This window comes from Ornithorhynchus anatinus, chromosome X5 (genome assembly GCF_004115215.2).
Source record: "Ornithorhynchus anatinus isolate Pmale09 chromosome X5, mOrnAna1.pri.v4, whole genome shotgun sequence".
Classification (NCBI taxonomy): Eukaryota; Metazoa; Chordata; class Mammalia; order Monotremata; family Ornithorhynchidae; genus Ornithorhynchus; species Ornithorhynchus anatinus.
Window position 1 is genome coordinate 57,838,870 of NC_041753.1, and position 21,887 is coordinate 57,860,756.

At 41.6% G+C, this 21,887-nt stretch overlaps 1 protein-coding gene and 1 non-coding gene across 2 annotated transcripts in view; one reads left to right on the plus strand and one right to left on the minus strand.

Annotated features, from left to right (window-relative positions):
• TRPM3 (transient receptor potential cation channel subfamily M member 3) overlaps positions 1-21,887 on the minus strand; it is a 213,209-nt gene that overhangs the window by 151,438 nt on the left and 39,884 nt on the right. Inside the window, exon 5 of the mRNA XM_039910775.1 lies at positions 2,759-2,933. Within this exon, the coding sequence (XP_039766709.1) occupies positions 2,759-2,933 (175 nt within the window). The remainder of the gene's footprint in view (positions 1-2,758; positions 2,934-21,887) is intronic.
• Positions 12,345-12,481, plus strand: LOC114808540. The gene has a single exon (XR_003756387.1). It is a non-coding gene; the product is annotated as a small nucleolar RNA SNORA7 (small nucleolar RNA).

Sequence of the window (21,887 nt, forward strand, 5' to 3'; positions counted from 1 at the left end):
CACCACCTCTATGCAGAAAATAATAATTATGGTACTTGTTAAATGCTTACAATGTGCCAAGCACTGTTCTAAGCACTAGAGTAGAAACAGGTCAATTAGGCTGGACAGAGTCTTGACCCACATGGGGCTTATGCTTTTAATCCCCACTTTTACAGATGAGGTAACTGAGGTGCAGAGAAGTTAAGTGACTTGCCCAAGGTCACAAGCAGACATATGGTGGAGCTGGGATTAGAACCCAGGTATTTCTGTCTCCCAGGCCTGTGCTCTATCCATTAAGCCATACTGCTTCTCTAGCGCTGACTGCTCCATACCAATTTACACATTTCCTCTTGCCTCCAGGATATTACTGCGTGGATGTCCTACAGTTAAACCAAACTCAACATAGCCCAAACTGAATCCTGCATCATCTTTTAGACTGTGAGCCCGTTGTTGGGCAGCGATTGTCTCTTTTGCCGAATTGTACATTCCAAGCACTAAGTACAGTGCTCCGCACACAATAAGCACTCCATAAATATGATTGAATGAATGAATGAATCTTCCCTCTTAAACCTTACCCCCTGCCACCAGCAAACCTCATTAGAGTTTACACCACCACCATCTTCCTTGTCCTTCAGGTTTACTGCTTTGCTTTTATCTTTGTCTTTTTCCACTTAACAGATTTCAGTAAATCCTGATGTTTCAATATTTCCTGGATACTCCTGCTTTTTTCCACCCTTACAAGCACCACTTTGGTTCAGTTCTGGGTCCCTTTCTATATTCTCAATCTGTACTCACTCTCTTGGGGAGCTCATCAGCTCCCACAATATCAACAACCATCTCAATGCAGGGGATGCCCAAATCTAGCTCATTAGCCCCAACCCCTCTCCTCTGCAATCTCACATCTCCTCCTGCCTCCTGGAGATTTCTACATGGATGTCCCACAAGCAGCACCAGTGCAAGTGTAATTATTTATTTATATTAATGTTGGTTTCCCCCTTTAGACTGTTCACTTGTTTTGGGCAGGGAATGTGCCTGTTATATTGTTGTATTTTACTGTCCCAAGTGCTTAGTACAGTGCCCAACAGACAGTAAGCCTCAATAAATACGATTGACTGACTGACTGTAACATGTCCAAAACTGAACTCGTTTTGCCTTATAAATCCTCTCTTCCACCTAAGGTGTTCATCATTTCTAACACCACCACAATCCTCCCCATCTCTCAAGTCTGCAACCATGGCATTTTCTTTGACTCTTCTCTATCCCCATTTCATCCTTTGCTCTCATCTCCCTCCATCCCTCCTACCTGCTCTATCCAACCCCCTACCAGTTGTCAATTCAGCACTTCCAGGTCACCTAAGCCCTTGGGTACTGACACACACCATTATATACATATCTTTACACTCTGTTGTTTCTATAACTACTTTTTCATGTCTACTAAATTTATTGTATTCTTCCAAGTACTGAGTACAGTGTTCTTCACAGAGTAAGTGCTCAATGAATACTATTGCTTCACATTCTCCCCCACTGTCCAGCTAGATTACTTTAACAGGCTTCTTATTTCCAGCCTCTCCCTTCCTTAGACCATACTAAACTCTGCTGTACAAATATTTTTGTATGGTATTTGCTAAGCACTGACTATGTGCCAAACACTGTTCTAAACTCTGGGGTAGGTACCAGTTAATTAGGTTGGACACAATTCCTATCCTGCATGGGGCTCAGAGTCTAAAATAGGAGGGAGAAAATGTATTTGATCCTTCATATTGAAAGAGGACACCGCTGAACTGTGAAATTCATATGCCTGCGCATGTGTGATTGAAAAAGCCAATGTGGGACCCACAATCCTGGGCACAATGTGCACACATGAATAAATGAGCTTAGTTAAGAGCAATATAACACATTGGCCAAATTGGGGCTGGGGTGGTGGGGAGGGTAGGAATGCAAGAACAGATGCCAGTAAACCCATCTTAATGAGTTGAAATACAGAACTTGGGGCATTTTCATTGCTCATGTCATATAACTTCTGTTTAATCTGAGCTCAAACAAATATGTCATAAGCCTAACTACAGGTTACAATGCCGATTTTCATTGGGTATTAAATGAATATATTTGTAAATTCCAAATCACAATTATATCAGATTTCTAGGGTAATAATGTGTTTCCTAAAAGCAAATGGAAGGCTTAGTTGAAGAAGAAGAATTACAACCCAGAGAAATTTGGCCTGCCACAGGTCCATACTCTTGTTTGATTTCTTCACTACGCTGTGTAAATTGGATGCATCTACTCCCCTGAAAATACTAGAGGCAGGTATGAACCTGGCACTTTAAATAAAACTCTTATGATGTCTATCACTATAGGCATGGCCCTAGGATTTGGGCAAGGTACTTCTCCAGCTATACAATGAGCTACAATTTTTTACTCTCTAGAGTGAAGCAAAGATTGATGGCATGCAAGTTATTTTGAATTCAAGTGCTATAGAAGGCTCAGTAACAAATCCCCAACCTAATGTCATCATCGAATCAGATGTGCAAAGTGTCATGGATTTATGGAGGCTTCTGCAACCAAAACCATAAGCTTCTGCAACCAAAACCATATGTATTATTTAGTCAGAAGGATACCACTTGCTACCATATGTAGCAGGAAAGCAATTAATCACCAATAGGATTAGTGGAGGCCAAGTTCCAATGATTTAAATCATTTCAGCAAGCATGATGGTTTCCAAGTCTCAAAAATAGATCATTCCCAGAACTCTTGCCCTGTGGAGGTTCACAGTGTTACCTACCCTCCTTCTTCAGAATATTTATGTCCAAAAGCAAGGATGTCAGATGCCCGTCCACTCCCATCACAGACCACCACAGGAACTGGTGGAGTGTCTCTAAGGTACTCCAGAACAATGGAGATTACATTTGGTCCACCTTCCACAATGAGGGCCACGACAGGAACTCCTTGGCCAATTCCTGTAGTAGAATTCGAAAGGAAAAGGAAAAAGAGAAAGGAAACCAAGCAAACCAAAGAAATAAAAAGGAAAAACAACAAAAAAATTCAAATCAGAGAACTGTGTCTACTAAATACTTCAGAAACATTGTCAAAATGGGTTCTAGGTAGGCAGCAGAATTTCCAACACAGAGGTCACATAGAGATACATCAGTCTCATCCTTAATGGAAAGTGAAATTAAAGTCAGGCATATATACACAGTCTGTATATAGAGTTCTCTCTCTCCCTCTCTCTAGAGAGAGAGGGAGAGAGAAGAGGGAGAGAGAGAGTTACCATGATTCACTGTGAGAGACTGGGCCTCATTCCCAGATCTACTACTTATCTATTGTGCATCCTAAGGCAAACCAATAAGCCACTCTAGTTATAATGGGGATAATGCCAATAGGCACCATATTGAATCATGGGTGTGAATCCAGGAGGGGCCACACATGGGCTCATGCTTGCCTCCTTCCCTTTGTGTCTCCCCAGGGCTTTCACGTTGCAATGCTGCAATATTCCAGGCCCCTTGCCAGGTTTAAAATCCGAGGCTCACACTGGTTACCTGCTGCCAAGCTTCTCCTGAAACTCTGTAACACTGAGATGACTTAGGAAATAGATATTGTTCAGGGCAGTCTAGGGCAGGTTGAAAAAAATGAGTCAATTCATGGATCTCAATGCTACCGATGATTGCTCATTCCTTTTTCCTTCATGGATCTCAATGCTACCGATGATTGCTCATTCCTTTTTCTGTTCATTCATTCATTCAATCGTATTTATTGAACGCTTACTGTGTGCAGAGCACTGTACTAAGCACTTGGAAAGTACAATTTGGCAACAGATAGAGACAATCCCTACCCAACAACAGGCTCACAATCTAGAAGGGGGAGACAGACAACAAAACAAGTAGACAGGCATTAATAGAAGCAAAAGAGATAAATAGAAATATAGATATATATACATCATTAATAAAATAAATAGAAAAATAAATATGTATAAATAAACACAAGTGCTGTGGGGTGGGGAAGGGGGTAGAGCAGAGAGAGGGAGTAGGGGCAATGGGGAGGGGAGGAGGAGCAGAGGAAAAGGGGGGCTCAGTCTGGGAAGGTCTCCGGGAGGAGGTGAGCTCTCAGTAGGGCTTTGAAGGGGGGAAGAGAACTATTTTGGTGGATGTGAGGAGGAAGGGCATTCCAGGCCAGAGGTAGGACATGAGCCAGGGGTCGACGGCGAGAAAAGCGAAAATTAGGCACAGTGAGGAGGTTAGCAGCAGAGGAGTGGAGTGTGTGGGCTGGGATGCAGAAGGAGAGAAGGGAAGTGAGATAGGAAGGGGCAAAGTGATGGAGAGCTCTGAAGCCAATAGTGAGGAGTTTTTGCTTCATGTGAAGGTTGATAGGCCACCACTGGAGATATTAGGGATTTGAGTTTATAGCAAAATCAGTTGTTAAAGAACACGACAGCTTGAATGGGTCACTGGAAAAGATTACAGAGTCTCTCCCAGAAAACTTCTTTGCATTAGTTCTATTCAGAACGATGCACTTCAGAACAGCAAGTGACAAGGGCTTAGTGTTTGTTCTGTATTATTTGGGGGGGGGGGGGTTATTTTGATATTTTTCAAGTGTTTTGGGTTATTTACTGAGATCTGAAGTTTCTCAGTCTGAGGCTACTGAGTTACTGGCTGAACCACCCAAATTCTGTCTACTCTGCTTTTGCCTCAACCTCATTTTGTAGTTCCTCATATTCTTCTAGCCTTTTGAGAGACCCCCAGATTTATCTGATTGAAGCTACTGCCCAGATTGTGCTTAATAGCTTTGTGTTCTCCCTCACCCCAACCTCAGCCTGCCCTGACAGAGTGGTAGTGGTGGTGAAGGCGGGGAGGGAGAAGGAGGATTAGGGCTGATAGATGGAAATGTCTCATCCATTTAATGGACTTGATGATAACAGATTTCCTGGGTGGCTGGGAGGTAGGACAATTAGCAGGTAGCTCCACCAACATTCATCCGATCTGCAAGGCACACTCCCCTTATCATGACCTACTCTATCGAACTGGATTTTCCTAAGGTCTTAATATGGTGATCTGCACACAGTAAGATCTCAATACATACCAGTGATTCAATGTCATGTTTATTGAATGTTTACTGTGGGCAGAGCACTGTATTAAGTGCTTGGGAGAGTAGAGCATAGCAGCAGTATAGCAGAGTTGATAGACAGGTCTCCTGCCCATAAGGAGTTTACTGTCTAGAGAGGAGATTACAATCTACAATCTGATTGACTGATTAGTTTACTGCCTAAAGTTAGACTTGCCCTGGGCATGTTCAAGCAAAATTGGGTATTTTCTGCAAGAAGATTCTTAAAAATACTGTACAGCTCCTGCAACTTCAGTCCGTGTCTGCAACGCTTTCTCTATTAAACACAGTATCACACATTTTCTTTGATTTAGTGCCAGTTTACTAGGTGTTGGGAACCGTTCCCTTGATTGTCATGATGGAGGGCCAAAGGAGATTCAATACATTTTCCCAGCTTTAATAGACACTCATGCATTATTATTGTACACTTATTAGTTCTCTCTTATGTAACATGGGACCATAAAAATATTAAGTTACAGAAGCCAGTGTATACTCTATCACTATCTTGCAAAGGATAAAAAGATCAGATTAAAAAAAAACAACATAATGTATCATTTCTGTAAAGATATTATAGTGATAAATGTGTTTTAAAACAAGTTCAACTTCTCTTTGAGAAGTTTTAGAATAGGATAAGGAGCCTAAGCTCGCTGCAGACACAAAGATTCGGTGATATAGGGGAAATAACTTTAATCCTCTGTTTTTGTTTTCCCAACTATTAAACCCTGATATTACTGCCTCTTTTTCCAGCAGGCTCTAAGAATTAAGGAGATCCTGGCTGTAAAGCAGTTTGAAGATAAAATGCTAGTAAGTCTACCATACTACTATAGCACGTCTTCCTCTTGGAGATTTGACATTTTACAATGTTGATACCGGGAAATCCTTATTTATATTTCCAGAGAGAATATCTGGGAATATGGACTATGCTTTTATTCCATGATTCAGAAAGTTGCAGGTTTGTAAAACGTGGAAAAGACTAGGCATCTTAAATGATACACTGTCCATATATAATAGCCGGACCAAGGCCTGGGGATCAAAAATGAAGACTTTTCAAAGTAAGAAGGAGTGGTTGACCAACAAAAATGCTTTTATTGCTTCGCCTTTGCAGGCATACCAAATATGAGATTCTTAATATTTTTGGGTTCTTCCAGGAAAAATGGCTAACAATGACATCTCCAAATTTTAAAGTTTCAACTGAGATCATACTATATGGCTCTGTGTCAATATTCATTGCCAAATTTGTTTAAAGTCAAGGGGAAACCATGCTTTAAGTACGGTGTCACCTTTTTCTGATTATGGAAGTGACTCACTTCCATACCAACATTTCCTTGGAATTTTTCTCATTTGCAATACATTGCAACTGGCCAAACAGTAAAGTCCTCCATGCCCTGTCATTAGGGTTGCCCCTAGACAAGAAAAGACTCGTGCTCCTCTTTGGCATTGGAGGCAGGATAAGCCTCTTGTTCTCGTAAATGGTAACCCCATCACAGGGCTCCATGAAGAGAACTGCATGGAAGTTGGAAAAAGAAATAATAAAAAACATTAATGATGCCTGCATCCCTCCCAGCAATACAAGACTAACAGCAGGCAAAAGATGAATTGGTCATTCCTATTTTAGGGTCAGTCCATTACACATAGGATTTAGCAATGTTGTATTGAACTTGGTCTGATCTCCCAGCCATGGGGTCACTTCCTTGGGCATCCCTTCCCAGGAAGGCCCAGATGTCTGCAGAATTCAGTTGCTGGCAGGGGATGCTAGCAGATGATAGTGACCTTAATCATTCAATAGTATTTATTGAGTGCTTACTATGTGCAGAGCACTGTACTAAGTGCTTGGAATGTACAGTATGGCAACAGATAGAGACAATCCCTGCCCAATGACAGGCTCAGACCTTATGCCTTCTGCCACACCCCTGGGCCACTCTGTGTAGACTCTGGGGAGTGCCTTCAGGTCAGTGTGGCTCAGTGGAAAGAGCCTGGGCTTCAGAGTCATAGGTCATGGGTTCGACTTCCGGCTCTGCCACTTGTCAGCTGTGTGACTGTGGGCAAGTCACTTCACTTCTCTGTGCCTCAGTTACCTCATCTGTAAAATGGGGATTAACTGTGAGCCCCACGTGGGACAACCTGATTACCCTGTATCTCCCCCCAGCGCTTAGAACAGTGCTCTGCACATAGTAAGTGCTTAACATATACCAATATTATTAAATAGTAGGGCAGCAGTATAGGTGGTAGAAAAGTCTGAAACACTCTCAATCAGGAATCTGTCCCACCACCCTATGGGAGGCATAATAGACGTGAGAGTGGTAGTGAAATTGGGAGGAAGAAGATGAGGAAGAGGAGGAAAATGGTGACTCCTGGCATCCTCTCTACCCCTCCTCTTTTTTCTCTCTGGTATCTGCATCAACCACTGACCCCACCCACATCTCTGAGAGAAGAGAGAAGCAGCGTGGCTTAGTGGAAAGAGCATGGGCTTGGGAGTCAGAGGTCATGGGTTCTAATCCCAGCTCTGCCAGGAGTCTGCTGTGTGACCTTGGGCAAGTCACTTAAGTTCTCTGTGCCTCAGTTACCTCATCTGTAAAAATGGGGATTAAAAAATGTGAGCCCCACATGGGACAATCTGATTACCCTGTATCTACCCCAGTGCTTAGAACAGTGCTCTCCACATAGTAAGCGCTAACAAATAACATAATTATTATTATCTCTGCTGTGGCTGAACTGGATGACTCTGGGGTTATTCGTGCAGCTGAAACAACATCTTTCTGGCCAGGCTGGAAATTTCCATAAATGGCCCCGGGATGGGCGAAGTTCAATCTCATTAGTAGTGGTGAAGGCAACAGGAATGGGAAGGGGATGATGAAGACGACCAAGAGGAGGAGAAGAAAAAGGATGAAGAGAAAGAGGAAAAGGAGGAAGAAAGAGTAGGTAAGGCTGAGAAGCCTCGTTCCCTTTCCTTCTTTCTGTCCTCCTCAGCTGCCATTTCTGAATGAGTGACCTCTTTAGCAGTGGCAACTCAGTGAGTCTGCCTCCTCCTTTCTTTTCTCTTGTCCCATTTTCCCCAGAAATTTGGCTACTCTGTAATAATAATAATAATGTTGGTATTTGTTAAGCGCTTACTATGTGCAGAGCACTGTTCTAAGCGCTGGGGTAGACACAGGGGAATCAGGTTGTCCCACGTGGGGCTCACAGTCTTAATCCCCATTTTACAGATGAGGGAACTGAGGCACAGAGAAGTTAAGTGACTTGCCCACAGTCACACAGCTGACAAGTGGCAGAGCTGGGATTTGAACTCATGAGCCCTGACTCCAAAGCCCGTGCTCTTTCCAGTGTAAAGCTAAATTATGGATTGTAAAGTTATTAAAAAGTCATAGTCATTTAGAGGAATCATTCCTTCAAATGGAATCAAATTATTGTTGAGGAAGGATTCTTCACTGAATCTCGACCTCACTTAGGCTGATTTTCTGAACCTATTTTCAAGGTGGCTGCCACTGCAAACTACTCATTATAATTTGGGAGGCCCAGAAGACATATTCTCCTGTTAATGTCTCTGTCAGTAACCTCAAAGTTTCTCAAAATCTGCCAAAGGAATATTTATGATCAAAGATAAATATTTTAATAAAACTTTTCCTTGGTTTAAAAGAAAGGAATTTCAAGTAATTGATGCTCCTTCTTCAAAGCGTACTGTACTTCATCCCGCAGGGCATGATAGGGTGAGTTCAAATCTCTCAGAGTTCTGATGTGATAAACAAAGTCACTTGGTTTTAATTAAAAGATCTCCAACTTTGCACTGCAGCCTCAATGTATTTGGACACCGAGGGCCATCCATACCCTGTAGTCTTTGGGAGGTAGGCTATTCTTTATATTTGAGGCAACACAGCTATGGTTTGAATGTGCCTGCCTTACTTTCAAATAAATTGTAAACACAATTGAGTTTTTGATTAACTCAACCTCAAGAGGAGTTTATTATGAAAAAGACCCACTAAGAGATGAGCTAAGAGCAATATGGTCATTTTTAATTAATAGCCTCATTTAGCTTATTCTTCCCAGAGCTCACAGCCAAACTTCTGACAAATAAAACTGGCGGGACAGATTTTGAGTGAAGATGCTACTACAAAGGGCCAGAGAAGGGCACTTCGATTCTGCTGTATTGTACTCTTCCAAGCACTTAGCACAGTGCTCTGCCAGAGTAAATGTTCAATAAATACCAATGATTGATTAATGCTTGTTTCTAAAAATAGTACTAATAGTATTTATTAAGCACTTACTGTTTTCAGAGCACTAACTAAGCCCTGGGACAGAATACATCGGTGAGAATTAGTCATGGTCCCTGTCCCTCAGAGACCTAACAATCTAAGACTATAAATGGGGAGAAGAAATATAATATAAAAGGTGTTTTGTATTATTGCTAGTTGCCAGAACAAATGGAAGGCTTTATTAGAAGGAGATTTTACTGAATTTGGAAACAGTGGGGTCTAAAAGAAAGTAAGTAAATGCCCTCTGATAACAACAAACAAACAGACAAAATCTCCCCAAATTGAAGACATAACCACCAGCATTGGAAGTCCATGACTCCATTTTGCCAATTCTCCTAGCCATCAGCTGTATTAGTGTGTTGACAACTGTAAGGAGAAAATGTTGTAAAGGCTGAGTAAAGTGCTTCCAGCCTGATAGATTTCTTGAAACTTTTTCTAAGTTTGCTTTGTAATGTGAAGATTGGGCTTTAATTTTATGTCATAGTTTAGCTGCATTATGGAGCAAGATACAGTCAACTGGCAGTTGTTCAGTCTTAAAAAGTTAGCTACATGAATTCTGCTTTTCCTGGTGATCATGCCAGTTCATATTTATCTACATAACTCAAGTTCTAAACCTAACTCTTAGTAGGTTTTACTACAAAAAAAATCAGCTTTCTATCCAAATTTTAATGATTGCATTTAGAAAATGCAGGTGTAAATAACAGTAGATATGCATTTAGAGGCAATATTGGGTCCATAATAGTCAAAGGGCATTCATTCAGCCATCTGGATTTGCATTCTTTTAGGCAGGCTTTCAAACATACAAAAATCAAAAAATCATCTTACCACATAAACAATACCTGACCAGGCAATGTGGATCTACTGAATACACAATGTGGATCTACTGAATAAAAAATAACATAGCATTGGTTGTAATCACTATGAGTGAAAAACTTCACAGTAATAAGCAAAAACCAAAAAGGAGGGTTTTCAATGAATTAATCAAAAAAAAATTGCAGTGTATGTTGATAGAAATGTGGAAAAACCATTGGGGTGTGAATGAAAGGTTTAACCATTTCTCTGGCTAAACCCTTACCAAACAGAGCATATCTGATATCAAAAGCACTTGGCCCCCACCTGCAAAAATCCTCCCATTTTTCTGCCAATATGCTTTGGACAACAATTCTTGTTGGAAGTCATCCCCTGGTTAACTAAATTTTTGGGGCCCATCTCAGCTTTCCACCAAAATCCCTTCAACCTTAGAAGTCATAATGTATATTGTGACAGAAGAAAAAGTAAATGCTAATTAACCAGAACCATCAGCAGGTTATTGTGATCGTCCTCTGAAGTAAACTGTACACACAGACTGTAAGCTGCTTGAGTGCAGAGATCATGTCAATTAATTCTATTGTACTCTCCCAAACACTTAGTACACAGGCACTTAAAAATAAATTATCAATATCGATTGTGTTTATTAAGCACTTACTGTATGCCAAGCACTGTGCTCAGCCCTGGGGTAGATTTAACATAATCAGATTGGGCCCAGTCCCTGGTTCACATGGGGTTCACAGTCTAAGAGGGAGGGAAAATAGGCATTTTACCCCTATTTTACAGATGAGGAAACTGAAGCACAGAGAAGTTAAGTGACTGTTACACAGTAGGCAACCTCTAGTCCACACTGCCTCTCCACACTGATTGATTGATCTCATAGTTTTGGTCTAGGTTGTGGAAATCATTTCTTCCTTAAAGCAAGGACTTTGATTAAATTCTGTAAGCAATAAAGAAAACATGATGCAAGGAGACTTCTACTCCATGTCATATTACACAATGCGGCATTTCCCAGGGATTATTCCAATAGAAAGCTTAAGGCCAGCTCTAGTAAAGTATTACTTTCATAATAGGAAAAAGCCAGAGATAAATCAATCAATCAGTCAAGAAGCAGCAAGGCCTAGTTGAAAGAGCATGGGCCTGGGAGTCAGAGGATCTGGGTTCTAACCCCAGCTCCACCACTCGTCTGCTGTGTAACCTTGGACAAGTCATTTAACTTCTCTATGCCTCAGTTACTCATCCATAAAATGGGGACTAAGACTGTGAGCCCTGTGTGGGACAGGGACTGTGCCCAAACTGATTATCTTGTATCTGTCCTAGCACTTAATAGAGTGCCTGGCACATAGTAAGAGCTTAACAAATACCATAAAAAATCAATTATACTTACTGAGTGTTTGAAGGGATTTTTAATATAATTGGTCTTAAAAAAATATTAAAGTTACAGCTTTCCTGGGGAATTTTAAGGACGATATTCTAGTCAGTATTTAAAAAATATAAGAGTTCTCCTGATTCAAGGCCATCAGAGTTGCTTTAAACCATGCTTCAGCCTGTGAGGAGTATGCTCCAGTTCTTTTGCTCTCTGAGGAGAGAATTCCAGAAGTGCAGGCATGGGGAATGAGGCTGTTATAAAAGCAGCAATCTTAGAGGTATCAAGTGAGCATACAGAAAAGGGTAAAGAGTTGGAAAGTGACATCAAGTGGGGAAATGGTCAGAGACATTTAGAAATTTCTTCAATGTTTGGAAAGGACAGAAGAAAAAAAACCCAACAAGCCCTCTCTTCTACTAAACACCTACTTCCTTTACAAAGTCTCCCCAGTTTAACCTTTTCCTAGTCTGGTCAAATTAATTACTCCAGCTGCCTCTTAGCTCACTACCAAATGTTCCATTCTATAACATGGAGGTCATATTCTTAAAAAACCCCGTATAAGAAAAGCTCATGCTGTATTATCCTTTCTAGTCCCACACGCTTGTGCACAAATCATTTCTTCCATCAGAGCTATCTGCAAACAGAGCTGCGCTGTTGGATGAATGTACCCGAACCCCTTAAAAGTACTCTAGCATAAACCCACAGTGACAATGCCAGCTAAAGCTAAACTGTGTTTACCTTTGTAAACGATCATTTCTGTGTTTATGTTTTTGACACTCTTGTTAATCTATTATTCGAATCCTCTCTCATTTGTTACAGATACATATATGTATATGTATCTGTATATATCTGTATACCTCTCAAGGTCGCACCTGGAGAGATTCCAGTACTCTACCAGTCTCGACTATGGGAGGGAGAGTCAAGCAGAGGCCTACCCTTCCATTCTTAGCTTGACCAGTGGCTAGTGAGTGGAAAGCAATTTGTTACAAGTCAAAACTCACCCGTGCTGGGCAGCAGCGGCATGGCAGAGAGTCGAGGGCAGAGACTCAGGTTTACTGGGCAGAAGGAGGCATTGGTAAACCACCTCTGTATTTTTACCAAGAAAACTCTATGGATCCACTATCAGAATAATGGCAGATGGAGGTGGGGCATTCTGGGAGAGATATGTCCATGGTGTCACTTTGGGTCAGATATGACTCAACAGCATAAGTCAACAACAACATATATCTGTAATTTATCTAATTATGTACTTATATTGTCTTTCTCCCCCTATAGACTGTGAGCTTTGTGGTGGACAGGAAATGTGTCTGATGTTATACTGTACTCTCTCAGGCACTTAGTACAGTGTTTTGCACACATTAAGTGCTCAATAAATACGACAATATATTCTGCCTGTGGTGGATGCTCACTGATTCAGTACAGTGATTCAACCTCTGGGTAAGAGATTAGTGGGAAGGAGGAGGTTTGTTAGCTAGGAGGTATGGAAGTGTGCATCCATGAGAAGCAGCGTGGCTTAGTGGAAAGAGCCTGGGCTTGGGAGCCAGAGGTTGTGGGTTCTAATCCCAATTCCACCACTTGTCAGCTGTGTGACTTTGGGCAAGTCACTTAACTTCTCTGGGCCTCAGTTCCCTCATCTGTTAAATAGGGATGAAGTCTGTTAGCCTTACGTGGGACACCCTGATTACCTTATATCTACCCCAGCGTTTAGAACAGTGCTTTGCACATAGTAAGCACTTAAAAATGCCATTATTATTATTATATGCTCATGTTATCTTTTTTGTCATAGGGCCATAATGACGGTAAGGGAACCAGGAAATAAGGGCCTTGGTAACCCTTCCCCCAGGCTTTTGGCTACAGTACACCTTTGATTTCCACATCTTGAAGAAACATGGCAACAACTGCTTTTAGAGCAAATGTCATTTGGGCCCCATTGCTCTGTCAAATTGCAAATCAATAACGGCAAATGGCTGGAAAAAAATAGCACATATCCTGGGAGACTGATGCTGTTTGTTTCTAAATGAATTGATAGTTTCTTCATTTGTCGAGAGTACCTAAGTTAGGATTCCCTTTTCCTTATTCATGCAAACATCATACAACATAGGACCTCCCTCCATTCTGCTTAATTACTGAGTAGCCTTAGTGCCATGCCTACATGTGACACTAATTTAATCTGACGAATTGTTTTAAAACTGTGGCCCAGGGACCTGTTCCGATTAGTACAGGGGTATGCACAGAATAAGCACTCAATAAATGGAACTGATTGATAGATTTTCTGAATTTTTTTTTTTAAAGAGTTCTCTGCCTATTACCTCTATGGGTTCCTCTCCCATTTTGCCTGGCATTCTCCATCTCGGGTAATTTGTCTGCCCAGTGTTCCAAACCATTTTTTGACTTGCTATGAGTTTGAAAGCAGAATGTTAAATCTTTTCAACTGCATCTTTTCAGTCACCTTCCACTTCATCCTTCACTGATGATCTAATGTCTCTCTTTTGATCAAAACATTTCTCCCTCTATCTCCAAGGATTTGCATTTTATGTTGGTCTGTGGAGTATTTGTTTTTGTTCTTTGGTGTTTAAAATATGTTAAATTATGCATTTTAAAATTTCTACTTGGCTTTCTGTCTCACCAACTTCTCTCCTGCTCCTTCCTTTTGCAAGTTCTCCTCTTAAGGTAGTATTAGTGTAGAGGAAGGGGTTTTTCTTTTTATTCTCCCTACCTTGACAGATGTGATTCCTGTTAGTTGGAGAAGAGAGTAAACCCAATCCCCTTATTTTGTCAAAATCTGAGCAGCTTGGGAAACTGAGTCAGTGAAAGAGGATGTCATGTAAACTGCAGGGACTTGAGAAGGATTCATTTTTCCCCTCTCCTTTCTGGTGGTCTCTGTATTTCTCTTGGAAATACGAGAAACATTTGGCCTTGCTCATTTCCACTGGGAAAGCAAGGAGCAAGTGAAAATCCTTTGAGACTGACAGAAGATAAACAATTACCTACATCAGGATGGGAACACTCCCAGAAAGGGAAGTGTGAGGGAGGTTAGGAAAGGGACTGCAGCAGGCCCTCTAGAATTGAACTACCATCTTATCCCATCCCATTCTGTGGTCCTTGCCAATTTCCATTACTTTCCTTCCCCTATGCCCAACCTCAAGGCTTTTTCATTACTCTCATTCTCACTTTCTGGTAGAGGTCCCTTGAAGCAGCATAGCTTGGTGGAAAGACGCCTGGGTTTGGGAGTCAGAGGTCATGGCTTCTAATCCCAGCTCTGCCACTTGTCAGCTGGATGACTCTGGGCAAGTCAGTTCACCTCTCTGTGTCTTGGTTAACTCATCTGTAAAATGGGGATTAAGACTTTGAGCCGCACGTGGGAGAACCTGATGACCTTGTATCCACCCCAGTGCTTAGAACAGTGCTTGGCACATAGTAAGCGCTTAATAAATACCATTATTATTATTATTAAAGTGCCTTGGAAGTGTCCAATGGAAAATATGCTATTTGGACCACATAAACAAAGATTCCCAAAGGGCCAATCTCACTATATTGACTTTGGTTTTCCCACTGTGTCATCCCAGTGAGGGAGCTCAACATGTAGGTACTAGGAACATATGGAACCCAGTGAATTAAGAAAGTTTTGCCCCAAAGGATAACTGACCTTCCCCTAGCCTGTGCTCTAGCTGGACTTTGCTTGGGATCTTTGCACAACTTTTGTAATCTGCCCAGTCTTCCACTGGCACAAGGATCTGACCAGGGGGCCTTTTGCCTCTTCAGAAAGGGAAAATCCATTTGCTTCCCTGTCTGGAAAACATCAGCTATTTTTGCATATCAGCCTGGAACGTCAGGATCGAACTAGGTCCACTTTTTTTGGAGCTCATCAGCTGTAATGGCTCCAATCAATCAATGGTATTTATTGAGTTCTTACTATGTGGCAGAGCACTGTACTAAACACTTGGGAGTGCACAGTACGATAGAGCTGGTAGATATGATTCCTGTCCACTCAAGATGGCCCAAGTCACTTTATGGCATCTCTTTCTAGAATCACTGACCATGTGCAGGAAGTAGGCTACATGAAGCCTACTTCTCCCATGAAAAACAGATCACACAGTGTTCTAAATACATCCAGTGAACCAGTTGATTGAATTTCTTTAATGTCTCTGTGCAGGACTCTGAACAGTACTTGGTGCTTGGGAAAGTACAATAAGAGTAAGAAATACTTCCTCCCTCCCTTTCCCTCTGCTCCTCCTCCCCTCCCCATTGCCCCTACTCCCTCCCTCTGCTCTACTCCCTTCTCCTCCCCACAGCACTTGCATAAATTTGTACATATTTATTGCTATATTTAATTTATGATGCGCATCTATCTATGGTTCTATTTATCTATTTTGAGGTTACTGATGCCTGTCTACTTGTTTTGTTTTTGTTGTCTGTCTCCCCCTTCTAGACCGTGAGCCTACTGCTGGGTAGAGATTGTCTCTATCTGTTGCCAAATTATACTTCCCAAGTGCTTAGTACTGTGCTCTGCACACAGTAAGCGCTCAATAAATACAATTGAATTGAATGAATGAAATCTAGTCCCTGCCCGCAAAGTGTTCCTGTAATAAGAATTTATGCCCCATAAAGTAATGTACCACTAGATCTAGAAAGACCTTTGAGATATCACCTAAATCCATCTTCCTTAGGTAATACTCCACCCATATCACTCCAGGGTGAAGATAATACTCCCAGCTTTTAAAGACTACTCCAGAGATGGAGATTCCACAGCCTCTTTGGAGAACCCATTTTAGGATGGGCTATTCATTTCAAAATGGTGGCAGAAAACTCCCTCAGACAGCATCAACTTATATACTTTTATGTTTCTCTTCTAAATTCCACAATGAGCTGTTTATGCACTGTCTATTTATTGTACAGAGTCCCAAAACATTGAACCATACACCCTGGCTTATACTGGACAGCAGAGCAGGGCCAATTATCTGAAATATGAAAAAATCACTGGCATAATTCAATCCTATTCCAATGAAGAGATTCCATTCAGAGTTAACAACTGTATTTTGTTAGCGGGTTGAAGGGGCTTGGGCTAAAAGGCTTGTAAAAAGAAAAAAAAAGCTCCTTTTTTTCACCCTCTCTTTTGCAATTATGTCTACAGCCTTGCAAAATGAGCTTCTACTTGGCAAGGATTAAAGAAGACTGTGTTCAGTAATTTTATTCTACATGTAGGGGAAGGAAGGATGAGCTGAAAAGACACGTTCCCAACTGATAATAATGATAGTATTCGTTAAGCACTTATTATGTGCCGAGCATGGTTCTCAGTGCTAAGCACCATTCTAAGCACTAATCACTGTTCTAAGAGCTTGTTTCTGAGGCTGAAGCACTGCTTATACTACTCTCAATCTATAACTGATTCCTCAGGGGTAGATAATGAGTGGAGCTGGAGATCCAAGAGGAATGGAGGTGAGAACAGCTTTGGTGTGAAGTGTCTGTTACAGGCCGGGGATTTTCAGGTAGACTTGTCCTTTTTCTGTGTGAGTGACAAGAACCAAGCAGTGGTGGAAATAGGTGGGGGTGTGGGTTGAGAGAATGAATAATGCATGGAAATGCTGTTCAGAGACCTCCCAGTTCACTTGTGTGCAGCTCAAATTGAACACAATGATTTACCCAACATAAAATTGGTGTTCACAGATTGATTCCAGTTTCCCTTCCATCACTGGGTATTTTCAATTGTTCATCTATATAATTAGATCATTCTAATTGAGGATCACATGGGTGGATGTACACATGTTGTAAAGAATATGCTATTTCTTTTTTTTTTCCTACCTGCCATGGCTTGTAGTTTTCAAATGTTTTTCACCATTTAGTTTTGATTCACAGCTTCAAGCTGGGCCCACCTGCTCTATTACTATAACTAAAATCCACCCTTTCCTTTCCATCCAAACTGCTACCACATTAATCCAAGCACTTAATCAAGCCTGCATCAACCTCCTTGCTGACTTCCCTGCCTCTGGTCTCTCCCCATTTAAGTCCATTCTTCACTCTGCTGCCCAGATAATTTTACTACAGAACCATTCAGTCCACGTTTCCCCACTTCTCAAGAACCTCCAGTGATTGCCTATCCACCTCCGCATCAGATAGAAACTCCTTACCGTTGGCTTTAAAACACTCAATCACTTTGCCCCCTCTTACCTTACCACTCTGATTTACTACTGCAACCCAATCTGCACACTTCACTCACTCACCTAATGCCAACCTACACACTATACTTCAATGTAATCTACCTCACCACCAACCTCTCGCCCACTTTCTGCCTCTGGCATAGAACTCCCTCCCCCTTTATATCCAACAGATGGTCACTCTCCCTACCTTCAAAAATTTAGTAAAATCATAGTGTCTCCACGAGGCCTTCCCCAACTAAGCCCTCATTTCCTTTTCTCCCACTCCCTTCTGCATCACTCTGCCACTTGGATTTATTCACCCCACTCTCAATCCCACAGCACTTATGTATGTATTTGTAATTTATTTATGTTAATGTCTGTTTCCCCCTCTAGACTGTAAGCTCCCACGGGCAATGAACATGTCTACCAACTCTGTTATACTAAACTCTCCCAGTGCTTAGTACAGTGCTTTGCACAGAGTAGGTGCTCAATAAATATCATTGGTTATTAAGGTGGATTGAGAAAAAATGAAGGTCAGTATTAGTTGCATTAGCGGGAAGATAATGTAGAGGCATTAGGGGTAAAAACATTACCCACCCTGGCTCAGAATCCATATTTCAGTCACTTAAATTAACACTCGTATTATATCCTCCCAGTGAAAATCAATCAATCAATCAGTTGTATTTATTGAACGCTTACTGTATGCAGAGCACTCTATAAGCCCTAGGGAGAATACAGGAAAAAATAGAGTTGGTGGACACAATCCTTGCCCTCAAGGAGCTAACAACTAGCAGGGGAGAAAGATGGTAAAATAAATTACAGGTAGGGGAAACAACAGAGTATAGCGATGTTTACTGAGTGTGGGGTGAGAAACAAAGTGTTCAGTATCAAATGAATTTAGTGCATTTGATGTGAGGGAGAATGAGGTGGAGAGATGAGAGATTTGTCAGGGAAGGATTCCTGGAGGAGCTATGATTTTAATAGGGCTCTGAAGAAGGGAGGAATGGTGATCTACATTAAGTAAGCCTGCGTTCCCCCTCCATAAGACAGGGTCAACCTCAGACAGTTGGCGGCCCTGAGGTGGGGAAAAAAATTGCCAACTCTCCCTAGGTTGTGGTTACTGGACGCCTAGACACACATGATCCTATGTGCATTTTCCAAGGCACATAAGCATAACACAATGATGGCATGCAGCTATCCACCCAAGTCTCCAGTGTTTCTTTGATAAGAACCCTGGTCTCCCTGTGGCTCCAGACCCACTGTATTCCCATCCCAGGTCCGTGTTAACAAAGTTAAAACTCCAGAACTGTGGGAGTCCAGAGTTGCAGATTTTTCAAGTTTTCAAATGCTCCCATCCCATCGCCCTTTAGACGGTGCTTCCCGAGGTGGTTTCCTCTCTCTTACAGTCTGAAGGCGGCCCTGCCTTGAGGGTTCTCATATGTCTCTTGTGACCGATCATTCTGAAGTTCTGCAGTAGGCACTTCCTGATAAAATGCATACTAGACAAATATGGAGATGTAGCGATGACTGTCCAGAGTATGAAAGAAAGACTGGCGGCAATGAGATTCCCGATGCGATTAATGGTGGTGCAATGATCAAAGAAGATGCTGGTGATGACAGTTGAACGTCCCTTTGCCTTCCCAGCCCCCTTCATATATTCTCAGGCATAGGATGACAAAGGGAAGCCCACGGGTCACATGGAGAGAGATAGTAGTCATGGTAAACAAATTCCCCAAACCATCTACCTCAGCGTCATCTCCACCCATCCCTTGCCTACAGCTTGGAGTCCTGAATGAGCCCATAGGTGAGTTAACTTGCCCTACTGGCTCCTACAACTAGGTGCCATTGCCCTACTTCATGCAGATAATCCAATTTCACCCCGGATATTTAACTCTACATTTTCTCGATCCCCATAAAAGTATCTGCTCTCAACCTTTCTTGTTGACTAGTAAAATGATGCCATTTCTCCCAAGACATTTCCTTAGAGCCAGTCCAGTATATGAAGCCTTTCTCCTTGGCTTTCATTGGCCCCCACCAGGAACTTCATCCTGGGGCTAGGGTCATGATGAAGTTTACCCTTGTCGAGTTTGTCAATTAACCATTACAAATCTTTGACATGATTCTTGAAGAGGACAGAGTATACCAACCATTTCCATTGAGGATTCAACGTTTTCAAAATATCAACTAAACCATAACTCTGCTTTTAAAAAAAGAATTCCTGAGGGATCCTTGGGGCTATAAATCTGACTGGCAAACATAGGCTTCCCATGACCTGATCCTTTACAGTGCCACTGTTGGATCAATTAGTCCCTTTATACCAGAAGCTAAACATGCTAACCAAACACAAAATTAGGTACCATCAAAAATGTTCCCTGGAAATTTTGTACAAACAGTTGTCATTCGAACAAACACAAAATTAGGTACCATCAAAAATGTTCCCTGGAAATTTTGTACAAACAGTTGTCATTCGAACAGAGCAAAAAATTGGCTTAGCCACTGCTTTCATGCAGTGTTAACAGCAGGCCGGGGAATTTTTTGTATTTACTTGCCTTTTCCAATTATATAAAAAAACCCAGTTACCTTTAGCTAGAAATACACATTTCAGCCCCTGTGGAGATAAACCTGGGCAGTCAAACAGCAGTGACATTCCAAAGTACTCCAATATTTTGATATTTCAAAGAATATTAATCATAGCTTCAGCTGCCACAAATGCTTCCTTCACACAGACATTTCTCTTTTTCCCCAGACAAAGGTAGGAAGTCAAACTTGAAGGGAAAAAAACTACGGAGCAAAGTGCTAAATGATTCACATTGCTTCTGATATCAAGCAGGGGCACGGAGTGGGCTCTGAATAGTTCCTTATTATTGGTCTTAGTTGCTTGTCTTGGAAGAGCTTACCCTGCTGGATAAAAACTTAGGAATAATTAATATTGCACATTCACACTCATCTCTTGAGAGGAGGGGGTGTGGAGGAGGGACTGGAGGAAAAATATAGAGAAGGAGAAGAGGTCAAACTGGCACCTAGAATTCCATGAACTGGGAGCCCGATTCTTTCTGTCAGAACCTCTGAAGCCCCTAGGAAAATATGGCTATTTATAACCTGGGACAGTTTGCCACAAGTTATGAGGAACCCACCCTCCTCTTCCAAGAACTCTTCATTTCTTTAACTTAACACTGTTATCTGAGTCAGTGGACTCTATTGCTTACCATCCATAAACTAATGTTACTGTTCCTTCTAGACTAAGAGCCTCATGAGATGCAGGGACTGTGTATGGTCTAATTATACTGTACCCACTCCAGGACTAGCCCAGTGTGCAGCTCATAGTCCACAAGTCGGCAAATATAGGTGGATTCAAAAACTCATATTTACTCTTAAGGAAAATCTTGCTAACAGGGTAAATTGAGCCCATATGCTTATCATAACAGTACTTGTCACTTTGAGTTTGTTCACTCAAATAAATGTAACTAGGCCTGAGCAGTGTCATGACAGTAACTGAACCCCTTGTGTTTATGCAGAGATGAACCTATCCTTTATGTTAACAACATTTTCCACGCTTGATCTTTAAGAAATAAACACCAATTTCCAGATATCATCATAAAATGATGATCCCTACAAAGGGAAAATGAAGAGCCTTTTCTACTTAGAAACACCCTTGCTTTTTCTCTTGTCTCTCTCTCTTTATAGATATATGTATATATGTGTATATACATATATATAAATAAAATCTTCTACAGGGCCCAGGGAATTTTAAAAATCTCAGTTAGTGTCAGTGTGATAACTATGGGCTATTGACTGAGATCCTTACAGTTAGCAGCTGATCTCCTTGAATAGCACCAGGCATTTACACCCCCTATAGAGGACTCACAGCTGGGACTGGGGCACAGGTGAAGGAGAGCAGGAAAATGGAGCCTGCACTATGCAACTCTTCCCCTCAGCAAGGCATCAAGAAAGTTTTGCTTTTGATAAGTCTGATAACTGCTCATTACAGAGGAATGGCTATGTGCTCATTTGATTTGCAGATTAAGCGGCCGGTAACACTGGTCTGCACCTTAAATGATATTAAATGCTTCTTAAACCAGAGGAAGGGATCCTATAATGGGTCACAGGGAAATTACAGTAGGATCATCACGATCCAAAACAGTTGTTTGACAGCGGTGGCAATCCGTAGATGAACAGGATAAGTCAGCCACTTACATTTTGTTGATTTTTTTTTATGGTTTTTGTTAAGCACTTACTAAATGCCAGGCACTGTACTAAGCACTG